The sequence below is a fragment of the Cyprinus carpio genome, chromosome B16, assembly GCF_018340385.1.
Source record: "Cyprinus carpio isolate SPL01 chromosome B16, ASM1834038v1, whole genome shotgun sequence".
In the NCBI taxonomy this organism is placed as follows: domain Eukaryota; kingdom Metazoa; phylum Chordata; class Actinopteri; order Cypriniformes; family Cyprinidae; genus Cyprinus; species Cyprinus carpio.
The window spans coordinates 5805508-5818865 of record NC_056612.1 but is presented as its reverse complement, the minus strand read 5'-3'; the positions used below and the strand labels follow the sequence as shown (position 1 = coordinate 5818865).

The 13358-nt window shown below is 35.5% G+C and overlaps 1 protein-coding gene across 1 annotated transcript in view; it reads left to right on the top strand.

The window, feature by feature from the left end:
- The window catches only part of LOC109111276 (ceramide synthase 2-like), a 27587-nt gene extending 14939 nt beyond the window's left edge, over positions 1-12648 (top strand). Inside the window, exons 4-11 of the mRNA XM_042740458.1 lie at positions 2034-2152; positions 3925-3982; positions 4074-4124; positions 4954-5046; positions 8434-8562; positions 9854-9960; positions 10178-10331; positions 10781-12648. Coding sequence (XP_042596392.1) covers positions 2034-2152; positions 3925-3982; positions 4074-4124; positions 4954-5046; positions 8434-8562; positions 9854-9960; positions 10178-10331; positions 10781-10930 — 861 coding nt within the window. The 3' untranslated portion in view covers positions 10931-12648. The remainder of the gene's footprint in view (positions 1-2033; positions 2153-3924; positions 3983-4073; positions 4125-4953; positions 5047-8433; positions 8563-9853; positions 9961-10177; positions 10332-10780) is intronic.
- The last annotated feature ends 710 nt before the right edge of the window (positions 12649-13358 follow it).

Here is a 13358-nt window from a genome sequence, read left to right as displayed (position 1 = left end):
AGGCTCGTATAACTCCACTACTTAAGAAACCCACCCTCAACCCAACTCTTTTAGAGAACTACAGACCAGTTTCCCTTCTTCCTTTCAATGCAAAAACACTTGAACGAGCTGTATTCAACCAAGTCTCTACCTTTCTCACACAGAACAACCTCCTTGAAAGCAACCAATCTGGCTTCAGAAGTGGACATTCAGCTGAGACTACCTTGATCTCAGTTGTAGAAGTCTTAAGACTGGCAAGAGCGGAATCCAAATCTTCAATACTTATCTTGCTTGATCTATCTGCTGCTTTTGACACGGTTAATCACCAGATCCTCATGTCAACCCTACTGACAAAGGGCATCTTAGGAACCGCACTCCAGTGGTTTGAGTCTTACCTATCAGATAGGTCCTTCAAAGTATCTTGGAGAGGTGAGGTGTCTAAGTCGCAACATCTAACTACTGGGGTGCCTCAGGGCTCAGTTCTTGGACCACTTCTCTTCTCTGTCTACATGGCATCATCAGGTTCTGTCATTCAGAAATATGGCTTTTCATACCACTGATATGCTGATGACACTCAACTCCACCTCTCATTCCATCCTGATGATCCGATGGTAGCTGCTCACATCTCAGCTTGTCTAACAGACATTTCTTGCTGGATGAAGGACCATCACCTTCAACTCAACCTTGCCAAGACAGAACTGCTTTTAGTTCCATCAAACCCATTGTTTCATCACAATTTCAACATCCAGTTAGGCACAACAACCATAACTCCTTTAAAAACAGTCAGAAACCTTGGAGTTATGATTGATGATCAGCTAACTTTCTCCGACCACATTGCTAAAACTGTCCAGTCCTGCAGATTTGCTTTATTCAACATCAAGAAGATCAGGCTCTTTCTTTCGGAACATGCTGCACAACTCCTTGTTCAAGCTCTTGTTCTGTCAAGGCTGGACTATTGCAACGCTCTCTTGGCAGGTCTTCCAGCCAGTTCTATCAAACCTTTACAATTAATCCAGAACGCGGCAGCAAGATTAATTTTTAATGAGCCGAAAAGAATACACGTCACACCTCTATTTATCAATTTGTACCGGCTACCAATAGCTGCTCACATAAAATTCAAGGCATTGATGTTTGCATACAAAACCTCCACTGGCTCTGCACCCCTTTACCTAAATTCATTACTTCAGACTTATGTGCCCTCTAGAAGCTTGCGTTCTTCAAGTGAACTTCGCTTTATTCTGCATCCCAAAGAAGCACAAAGTCACTTTTATGGACTTTTAAATTAAATGTTCCCTCCTGGTGGAATGATCCTGCCCAACTCAATCCAAGCAGCTGAGTCCTTAGCCATCTTCAAGAATCGGCTTAAAACACATCTCTTCCATCTTTATTTGACCCTCTAACTTTAGCACTCATTATTCTAATTTTATTCTTAAAAAAAAAAAAAAAATCTAACTAGCTTTCTAATCTTTTTGTATTCCATCTGTTTTCTTTTCATTTATTATACAATTAACAAAAGCAACAAAAAAAGACCTCTAACACTAGCTTGCTCTATTCTTTTTCTATTCTATCTGTTTTCTTTTTATTTATTATATTATTTAAAATCCCTTGCTACGTGTACTGCGTTAAGCTAACTGAGACTTGTTATAGCACTTATATATCATTGCTCTTGGGTTGATTTTGATTACATTTATTATTGTCCTCATTTGTAAGTCGCTTTGGATAAAAGTGTCTGCTAAATGACTAAATGTAAATGTAATGTAAATGTAATAATTGAATTACACATTTTTTTCTCAGTAATTGTAACTGATTACAATTACATTTATTTTGTAATTATATTACATACTTTAGTTACATGTAGGGTTGCAAAGGGGTGGAAAATTTCTGGAAACTTTCCAAAAATCCCTCGAATATTCCAAAAAATCCTGGAAAGTTTCCAATATTTTTGGGATGTTTCCAAAATTTACTTGAAATTTTCCACAGTTTTCCAACCCTAGTTACATGTAACTAGTTCCTTCCCAACGCTGCCCACACTAGCTCGTGTTTCTGCTCTCCAGAGTTCAGTAGAGAAACTGTGCAAGCAGACGGGATGGACAGAGCGACAGATCCAGCGCTGGTTCAGGCGGCGCAGGAATCAAGACAGACCCAACCTTCTCAAGAAGTTTTGTGAGGCCAGGTGAAAGAAAACACACCAACAGATACATTATTCACAAGCACTCTTTTACCGTCGACTGTTTCCTGTGAAATGAGCTTTAGCTGCTGAAGTATGAGATTAAATGATGCTTTATGAAAGCGGTTTCACTAAGTGCAAAAACTGAAGTCGGTTCTGCATGAACTTACTAAATTATTCATATGTTCAGTAAAAGTTTTAAAGGCTCGTTCACATGCAGTTTTTCTCAATCTTGGTCCTAGAGGACAACAACATTGCTCCTTTTTCCAGCTCAGGTCTTAAAGTCTAATGCATAGAGATCTACTGCGAGAAACAGCTTGTTTAGTTCAAGCACAGCAACCAAGGAACATCTCAGAAAGACCCATAAAACATGACTTTTGCTAGTGACAAAATATACAAGACCATTTAAATAATCAGGTAGTGGTGAAAAATCTAATGTAATTGGTAATTAATTACATTAGAAATTATTTTTTTTAACAAATCACAGAAACTGAAAATTAAAGTTTCCATTTGGCCAAAAATGAAAATAAGTTTTTTTTTTTTAATAATCAATTAATTTATAAAATTTATTTAATAATCAAAAACTCAGATAAAAAAAAAAAAAAAAAAAAATAAAAAAAAGATTTTTCTATAAACGTTTAAATTGCATATAAGGCTGTTTTTATATAAACTTGATTCTAATTCATGAAATATAAACATTTAAACGGTCACCGTAATAAAAAAAATGTTTTCATGACACATTTATTAAACATGCATTAAATAATGAACACAACAGATTAAGTATTAAGATTAAGTAAGATTACGTTTTTTTTTTTTCTTTTTCTGGCTGACTAATGAGTTTATGGACACTGTATATGGTGTTACGTGCCATTATTGTTTATGAGCTGTTTTACTGATGTCTTTCTGTGGTTGAAGCACTAATTGATCGATTACATGAGACATGTTAATTTAAACACCTTCTGATGTTCATTCATGTTTATTTCATGCTATAACTAATAGTAATGAGCAAGAGATGACTGGTTAATGTGCAGCGATTAAACTGCACTGGGGCTGCTCCGATCAGGATTTTTGAGGCCTCTGTAATGATCAGTCCACTGAAGGCGAGCGTAGTGAGAACCCAAGTGCAGTTTATTTACAGTGATAATCCAAACATTCAAACAATAAACAAAGACTTGACTTGAACAGACTTGACGGGGCTTGAACAGACTTGGCATGAACCAGACTGGACTCACCGACAGCAGGTCACAAATGTTAATACATGACAAGGGCTAATGGCAAAAACATGACTACTTATAACAAACAATACAGGTCACATGACAAGAACAAACCAATGGGAAACAGACACATGACTAAGACAACCAATGAGTAAACATAACTGATTAATCACATGACAAGACAAACCAATCAGAACATGACACAAACACAAGGCAGAGCTACATGAGGGCAAGGGGAGCATGACACAAACAGCAAATCAAACAAAAACAAAATAAGACATGAAAACATGAACATGAAACAAAACCCAAAACAGACCTTACAGCCAATCACAGGAGTACGATCACAGATACCGCTGACACAGCTGAATATGTTCTGTTGTGAAATTTGGTGCATTACAAATATAGTGAAATATGTGTGTTTGTTTGTTACTTGGAGAAACATGTATGCACTTCTTTTGAAAGTCCGTCATTGGAAGAAAGATGGTTTTCCTCTCATAGTTATGGCATCTGGTTTAACTGGACTTGGTTAACTAACCAAACCTTGACCCTTTTGCTCTTTTGCAGCTGGAGGTTCGCCTTCTATCTTCTCGCCTTCATCGGTGGTCTTGTTGCACTAATAGATGTAAGTCCTCAGCCTGCTTCAACCCTTTCGTTTTATTTTCTGTGCTGGTTTTCTGCATAACACAATCCGTCCTGTGCGTCTGTTTCTCTAGAAGCCCTGGTTGTATGATTTAGAGGAGATGTGGAAAGGCTTCCCCACTCTGGTGAGTTCAGTCTCCTGTGAACACAATGCATCTTGTCCACTTCTCTATTTCTAAAGGGTTCCTTGTCATCTCCAGCAAATACTGTATTAAAATGTACAACAATTTGAATTTAATTTAGTACATAAGATCTAGGCATTTCCATAGCCAACTAACTTTAAACAGAGCTGATGTTGCACTGATGTCATAGGACTTAGGTACATCTTTATATGTTATTTCATAATTACTTCTATTGTCTTTACTGCTGAATGTACTGACAAGCATCTATGCTAAACTAAAACATACTTTAATGACATTTCTATTGAAACTTGTATGTCATGCATTTAATTACACATTTTTGCAATTTACTACACTTAAAATATTTTAAGTGTAAAATGTAAACACACTACAGTTAAAGTTATAATCAAGTACACTACGTGTGCTTTGGTATGTTATAGAAATGTGTTCTTCTTTAAAGCACAACAAAGGATTATTAGAGCACAATGATTTAAAGTAAAACATTTAATTTGACTTTATTGTAAAGTGCACTTTTTAAAAGCGTGAGTGTGTTAAGAAACAGCCATGAAAGTATTTAGTATTTAGTTGACCTGATTATTAAAAGAAAATTATAATCACGTGGTTAAGTGATAGATAGAACATTTGTTAGTTGAGTTTCCAGTGTAATATATGATGCCGCAGTCATTTGGTCATATGGCCCACTTCTACTCAAGTGATTTGATCTGCATCACACTGAATTTGCAGTCAAGGAATAACAGTAAAGTCTATTAATAACTAATCAGATTTGGCTAGCTGATACTGCATTATTTATGGAGTGTCTCTCTCTGTCTCTCAGACGCTCCTGCCGTCTCAGTACTGGTACTACATGCTGGAGCTGGGTTTCTACACCTCTCTTCTCTTCAGCGTGGCGTCTGATGTCAAGCGTAAAGTGAGTCTGCCATCATCATCATCACACTGCAGACCTCATCTTTGCATCTCAGTGAATCAAACTTTATTTGTTGAGCAGCGCAGTATTCGAAGCAGCAGCTAATGTTGGGAATCACAGCAAGCTGTTGTATTTACATATATATATATATATATATATACAGTACAGTTTAAAAGTTTGGAAACATTACTATTTTTAATGTTTTTGAAAGAAGTCTCTTCTGCTCATCAAGCCTGCATTTATTTGATCAAAAATACAGAAAAAAACAGTAATATTGTGAAATATTATTACAACTTAAAATAATAGTTTTCTATTTGAATATACTTTAAAAAAAAATAATTTATTCCTGTGATGCAAAGCTGAATTTTCAGCATCATTACTCCAGCCTTCAGTGTCACATGTAACATCCAGTCTATCACATGATCATTTAGAAATCATTCTAATATTCTTATTTATTATGAGTGTTGGAAACAGTTCTGCTGTCTAATATATTTGATGAATAAAAGGTTAAAAAGAACTGCATTTATTCAAAATAAAAAAAAAATTCTAATAATATATATTCTAATAATATATTTTCTTTACTATCACTTTTTATCACTTTAACACATCCTTGCTGAATAAAGGTATTGATTTTATTTAAAAAAAAAAAAAAAAAAAAAATGACTGACCCCAAATTACTGACCAGTAGTGTATATTGTTATTACAAAATATTTATATTTTAAAAACATAGCTTCTTCTTTTTTTCTTTTTTTTTTTATTCATCAAAGTATCCTAAAAAAGTATCACATGTTCTGAAAAAATATTAAGCAGCAGAACTGTTTCCAACTTTGATAATGAATCATCATATTAGAATGATTTCTAAAGGATCATGTGATAATGATCCTAAAAATTCAGCTTTGCATCACAGAAATAAATGATAATTTAAAGTATAATAAATTTAAAAACAATTATTTTAAATTGTAATAATATATCACAATATTACATTTTCTGTATTTTTGATCAAATAAATACAGGCTTGATGAGCAGAAGAAACTTCTTTCAAAAACTTTAAAAATAGTAATGTTTCCAAACTTTTGACCTGTACTGTATATATATATATATATAACTATATATATATATATATATATATATATATATATATATATATATATATATATATATATATATACAGTGTTGGGCAAGCTACTTGGAAAATGTAGTAAGCTAAGCTAACAGTTACTCTTCATTAAATGAAGCTTCACTACACTAAAGCTACAGCCCTGTGAAATGTAGCAAGCTAAGCTACAACAACACGGCAAAAGTAGTTTACTACATCTAAGCTATTTTTTAAAAAAAATCATTTTTATATTGAACCAACATCATACCAAGTCAATGCTCTCTCAGTGATCAATACAACTGTCAGTCAAGCAGATAGACAGGCATAATAGTTCAGTTTAGCTGTTTATTCAACAGCTGTTCCAAATCAATTTGGCAACAAAAATCAGTCTTAACCATCTTCAAGAATCAAGAAATAAAAGACTTGCACTCTAAAAAACTATTTATTTTCTAACTGCTTGTTTTCTTAAAAAAAAAAAACTAACACTTGCTTCTCTAATCTTTTTGTATTCTATCTTTGTTTTCTTTTTATTATACAATTAACAAAAGCAAAAAAGGCCTCTAAATTAAAAAAAAAACCTTGCTACATAGCTAACTGAGACTTTTTATAGCACTTATATATCATTGCTCTTTTGTTGATTTTGATTTCTTCCATTGTGCTCATTTGTAAGTTGCTTTGGATAAAAGTGTCTGCTAAATGACTAAATGTAAATGGTAACCCTTCACAATAAGGTTCATTAGTTAACATTAGTTAACTAGTGTAGGTAACACGAACTAATGAACAATACTTTCAACATTTACTAATGCATTATTAAAATCAAGCTGTGTTTGTTGTCATTAATTAATGCACTGTGAACTAACATGACCTACAAATGAACGACTGTATTTTCATTAACAAAGATGAATAAATACTGTAATAAATGTATTGTTCATTGTACGTTCATGTTAGTTACATTAGCTAACATTAATTAAATCTTACTGTACTGTATAGTGTTACCATACAGATGTATAGGCCTACAAATAACTTAGGCTACATTTATTTGCATCGTTACATGTGTCAGTGTCATTCATTATTTTACTAACGTTTCATTAAAATCAAGTTTAAATACTAAGTTTTTGAATGTTTCGAATGTTTTCCCCCGTCATTACCGCCACATTCGAAGGCAGTACGGGCATCTACGGGCATCATGAACTTGCAGGTTGTACAGTTTTCCGTCGCTATGTGGGCGCTCAGTTTTTTTCTGTTATTTGGCCAAAGTATCATATTATAAAAGATTCAGCGCTTCTCACAAGCTATCTGACTTTGACTTCACAACAAATGCTAAGACACTCTTCTCCGCTCCTCAAAAACAAAAAAACATTAGCCTTTATAAATATAGTGTTTCTTGAGTAAAGAGAACGCTGTACTTATTCAATCAACAGTTATTTTATTTACCTTAATACTGCAAACAAACTAAGATCCTCCAAACTGCGCGCCGCACTTCAGGCTGCATTCACGAGAGAGGCGGGAAGAATAATGAGGTTTGACTGACAGTTTGAGGAGCCAATGACGTTACGAGGTTTAGTGGTGGTGGCGTCACTTTTACTGTTCCAGGATCGGTGATCCTTAGCAGTTATATTTCCGATTTGAGCTTGAGTTTCAGAAATGCTTTGGATAATGTAACGTCAGCTTTTGTTGACGCTACCACGCTACTTGATCAAAAAAAGAGCTTAGCTACTGAAAGCTATTTGATTAAGAAAGCAGCGACGCTACCACCACGCTACTAAGAAATGTAGTTAAACTACTAGCGTCACTACTTGTAGCGACTCAAAAACAAATCAACATATATATATGTACTGTATATAATGTGTGTGCACTCTCAGAAATAAAGGTACAATAGCTGTCACTGGGGCGGTACACTTTTGTACCTATTGGGTTCTAATATGTACACTTTAAGTACTAATATGTACCTTTTGAAAAGGTACCGCCCCAGTGACGGCTATTGTACCTTTATTTCTGAGTGTGTATATTTTTGTTTATTTTTTTTAATTAGTGTAACTTAACATTTTTGTTTCAAAGAGATTTATTATTATTTATATTATAATACATTTATTATTACTTATATTTAGATATGTTTATTTATTATTTATATTATTGGTCATTAAAAACTCAATTATGACAGACATCTTGAGTAGCATTATATCTGGATACATAATAAACAAATGAAAAGCTCTGTGAAAAGTGTGAGTCATGGACGTAGTGTGAAGAACTCGTAACGGTGTACTGATATCAGCGTGTCTCACTGTCTCCTGCAGGACTTCAGAGAGCAGGTCATTCATCACGTGGCCACCATCATGCTGATCAGCTTCTCCTGGTGTGTTAACTACATCAGAGCGGGAACGCTCATCATGTTCATGCACGATTCAGCCGACTATCTGCTCGAGGTGAGGACAACACAAACACGTGACACACAGCTTGTTTAAATCATTGAAAATATTAGACAGAGGTGTAATGGGATTGTCAACACAACGGAGTAGTTGAGATGTTGCGTCTCTTAGTTATTAAAAAGTTGGCCTGGTTGGTTGTTGGTTCAAACACTGTAATCTATGAATGTTCACAGAATGCTTCTCGGATTTATTTTTTTTTTTTCTCCCCTTGAAACTAGATAAAAGGTATTATTGTAAGCCAATGCTAACACAAGCACTTAAAGTATGTACTTCACTGGAAAGAACAGTGTAAAATTGTGCACTTCGTTGTTGGATACAGAAAATGTGCACTTTAGACAAAACTGATTAAAAGTTTGATTTTTTTAAAAAGAAATTAATACTTTTATTTAGCAGTGATGCATTAGATTTCTATTTCAAATAAATGCTGTTCTTTTGAACTTTGTGTTCATCTCTAAATTCTGCAAAATAAAATGCATCATGGTTTCCACAAAAATATACTGTTTTCAACATTGATAATAATCAGAAATGTTTCTTGAGCAGTAAATCATCATATTAGAATGATTTCTGAAGATCATGTGACTCTGAAGACTGGAGTAATGATGCTGAAAATACAGCTGTGCATCACAGAAATAAATTACAGTTTAACAGAGATTTGTCAGGATTGTTCCTGTTTTGCCTTATTTGGTCTGTTTCCTGTCCTTGTTTAGTCTGATTATTAGTTGATTCAGTTCAGTTGGCTCAGGTCTACCAGTCAAGTACGTGTGTCTTCCTCCTGTTCTCCATGTTGGATTTACCCCTGTGTTGGATTAATAAAGACTCTTTCAATTATCCTCGGCTCCGTGTTCCTTCCAGCAGCGTAGTGTGGCAATATTCACATAGAAAACAGCTGTTTTAAATGATAATAATATTTCAGATTTTGCCATAGTTTAAGCCAAATAAACGCAGCCTTGGGACTTTTTATAAACATTAAAAAGCATACTAAAGTAGATCCTGGAGTATGTTCTGTAGAAACTGTAAGAGACACATGCTCCCAGTCACTTGTTGTCAAGTTGTCCATGTCAGTGTTAAAGATTTGCTAAACTGAATAATTGAACAAACTCCCATATCATCATAACTCAAGGGAATGTGAGCAGCATTAGCCCTAAAAGCCAGCACAAATACACTTCAAAAATCCATCCACCAGGAATAATACCCTAATCTACAGATGACGTAAATCTGCAGAAAAACCATTTCTGTCTCTCCCTCTTCAGTTTCTCCTCCTCATATCATCTCTCTCTCTCTCTCTCAGTCAGCTAAGATGTTTAACTACGCCAGATGGAAGAACGCATGCAACTACATCTTCATCCTGTTTGCTGCGATCTTCATCGTCACACGCCTCATCATCTTCCCTTTCCGGTACACACCCCATCCGTCTCTCTCTGTGTTTCTCTCCTCACACACATGCTGTCATCAAACATGCCGCACCAGATGTGATTATAATACAGTCGTGGATATAAGTGTGATTATGGTAAAACCAGGTGCTAAATTGTTTGATTGGGAACAAAGATGTGTAATACGGCAAATGAGTGTGATGTCTCAGAAGGTTTTTCATGTGTTTCTGTCTGTCTCTCAGGATCATGTATTGCACATGGGTGTATCCCGTGACCCTGTACCCTCCGTTCTTCGGATATTACTTCTTTAACGGGCTGCTGATGGTTCTGCTGTGTCTGCACATCTTCTGGGCCGCGCTGATCATACGCTTGGCCTTCCGCTTCTTGAGCAGTAACGTACGTCTGCATGGTTTACACCTAGTTTTATAACACTTTATAAGATCCCATTAGTTTAAGAAATGGTTCACCAAAACATGCAATTTTGCTGTAAATGCGCTCACCCTCGGCCAATCCCAGATGTAGATGAGTTTGTTTCTTCATCAGGTTTGTAGAAATGTAGCATTGCATCAGTGTTTCATCAATAGATGCTCTGCAGTGAATGGGTGCCGTCAGAATGAGAGTCCAAACAGCTGATAAAAAACATCACAATAATCCACAAGTAATCCACAGCACTCCAGTCCATCAGTTAACATCTGGAGAAGACAAAAGATGAAACAAATCCAGCATTAAGACGCTTTTATCATCTGTTTGGACTCTCATTCTGACGGCACCCTTTCACTGCAGAGCATCCATTGCTGTTGATGTCTTTGTGAATATATCTGAAGATCGCTTTCTCTCCCCAACAGTCGTCGGTAGAAGACGAGAGGTCCGATCGAGAGGAGACGGACGAGTCAGAGGAAGAAGAACAGATGAAAAATGGAGCGATAAAGACAAACGGACCAGCTCAGAACGGCCACGCTACATATAACAACAACCACTCTAAAAAAACAGAGTGAGGTCTTGAGAGGACAGAAGCGTTCAGAAACCTCGAGATTGTTCCTCTGCTGAAGCGGAGCAGAGACGGGTGACGAACAGAGGATCGATTGCTGTCTACACTACAGACAAACACACGCAAGCACACAGTCATCACACCGACACAGAACCAACAGGGAGCACAGCTGATACAGACTTCACATCATTTACTGATGCTGTTCCAGATTTCTTGCCGTTATTTATAGCAGAATGTCCAAACTGCTCTTCCCATACAATGGAAATCAATCCATTCAGTCAAGCAAGATTTTCATTCTGTTCCTCACTGATCTGTTGATACGAGTCTCATATGGACTGCTTTTATGCTGTGTTTGTGCTTCCTAGAGCTGGAAATCCTCTATTTCCATTGTATGGAAGACAGAAAAAAAATCATAATTGTGGAATTCAGAATTTGTTTCAGAGAAAATGTCAGAATTGTGAGATATAAACACCGAATTTCAAGATAGAAACTCACAAATCAGACTTTCTTTCTTTTTTTTTTTCTCAAAGTTTACATCTCGCAATTGTTTTTTTTTTTTTTTCCACCGTGGAGCTCTCAGTTATAATATTATATCTCACAATTCAGAGGAAAACAAACAGTTGTGAGATGTAAATTTGGAATTGTGAGAAAAGTCAGGATTCTGAGACAAAAAGCTGCAATTATCTTTCTTATTTCTACATTCTGTGACAGAAATGGACTTCCAGAGAGAGCAGATCAGAAATAATGCTAAACCTGTTCTTAAAAAATCATGAGTACATGACCTGTGCCTTTTAACAGTGCCTTCCTTTGCCCTTGTTTGCTAATTATCATGCCTTGTTTTTTAGTTTTTAATTTAAATCTTTTTTTCCAGAGTATAACCATCCATCCTATAATACTGAATGTTTCGACTGAATACATCTGAATACCAAGTGGACCAGTTTACTCATCGTTAATGGCAAAATAAGTCAATAGCACAGCGATGTCTGAAGAACATCTCACACAGAAGTCACTTTCAAACCAAACAGATTTCTGATTAGAAAACAGGCTCAAGGGGCTCACGCTCAATCACTGCATTGACCATCTTGTACCTGTTTCATAATCTGCACAAGAAAATCTTACGTTTATATAATTCATATTGAAATAACTGGATTTTGCCCACAGAAATGCTTTGTTAATGCATTTTCACTCATAGGAATAAAAAAGCATGCTGGCTGACTGTAAACGATGAGCCAGAACACCGAAAATAACTGAGTGCACCTTTAAATACGGCCAGATGTCATTAAAAGAGTGTGTAAAGCATGCAATTCACTGCCAGTTCTTCTGATGAGAAAACCACTACCGTTCAGTTTATGGATGTGATATTAAACCCATGTTTACTCTCAAGTTCCTAACACTGAACAAACACATACTGGCCAGTTGCTGCTCGTTCATTTTCTCACAGATTCTGAATATTCACAAGCTGCCAGCCAAAGAGAGGATGAGTGTGTAAACGTGTGAGTTTGAGTGGTCTGCTGCTGTCTCGCGTCTCGAGATGAATTAGGATCTTCTCATCTGAATCATCTCATTCACATGGCATTTCATCAGTCCTCCCATCATGCTCTTCTGGACTTTGTGTCAGACGCAGTCGAGTCGATTACAGTGTTATCTTTAGTTTGTATTTCCCTGTGTTTTGTAATATGGCGATATTATGGACGATGTTAAGAATAAAATACTGAATGTAAGTCACAGTCTGTGTGTGTGTGTGTTTATTAATACTGCTTTAAACATGCTTATTTTATTTTGTTAAAGTCTCTTCAAGTGGTGTCTACCACAGCCCTTATTTTACTGTAATACAAACCCGATTCCAAAAAAGTTGGAACGATGAATCCTAAATATATACCAAAACAAACATAAACATAAAATTTACAGAAACTCCCTAAAGTGCTGTAAGATATAGCTCACATAAACATAGATTTTATAGTTACATGCATTTGCAGTTGACATAACCGAAACATGTATATTTACATATTATACATTAGAAATGTGAGGGTTTACAGAATGACAAAGTAAATAAGTAGCTTTAAATGTCTGTGCACTTGCAGTGTACTTCAGATCATAAGAGTATATTTTAAAACATCATATAATATAATATCAATTAAAAAAGGCCACTTTAGGACTTAATGAGAGACACTTACATTATATGGCTGTTTCTTACAGCTAAATACACGTTTAAACGTGCACTTCGTGATTATAAAGTATATTTTATATCATTTAGTCTAAGCATTTTGATGTGTTGACTAATCTACTAAAGCACTAGTACTCGATTATTATTTTAACTTGACCAAATTGCAACTTCATTACAAATGTGCAATTACTTGACATGACATACACGTTTAAGTAGAAATGGCATTGAAGTGTTTTAGTTTATTTGAAACGCTGATCAGTGCATTCAGTAA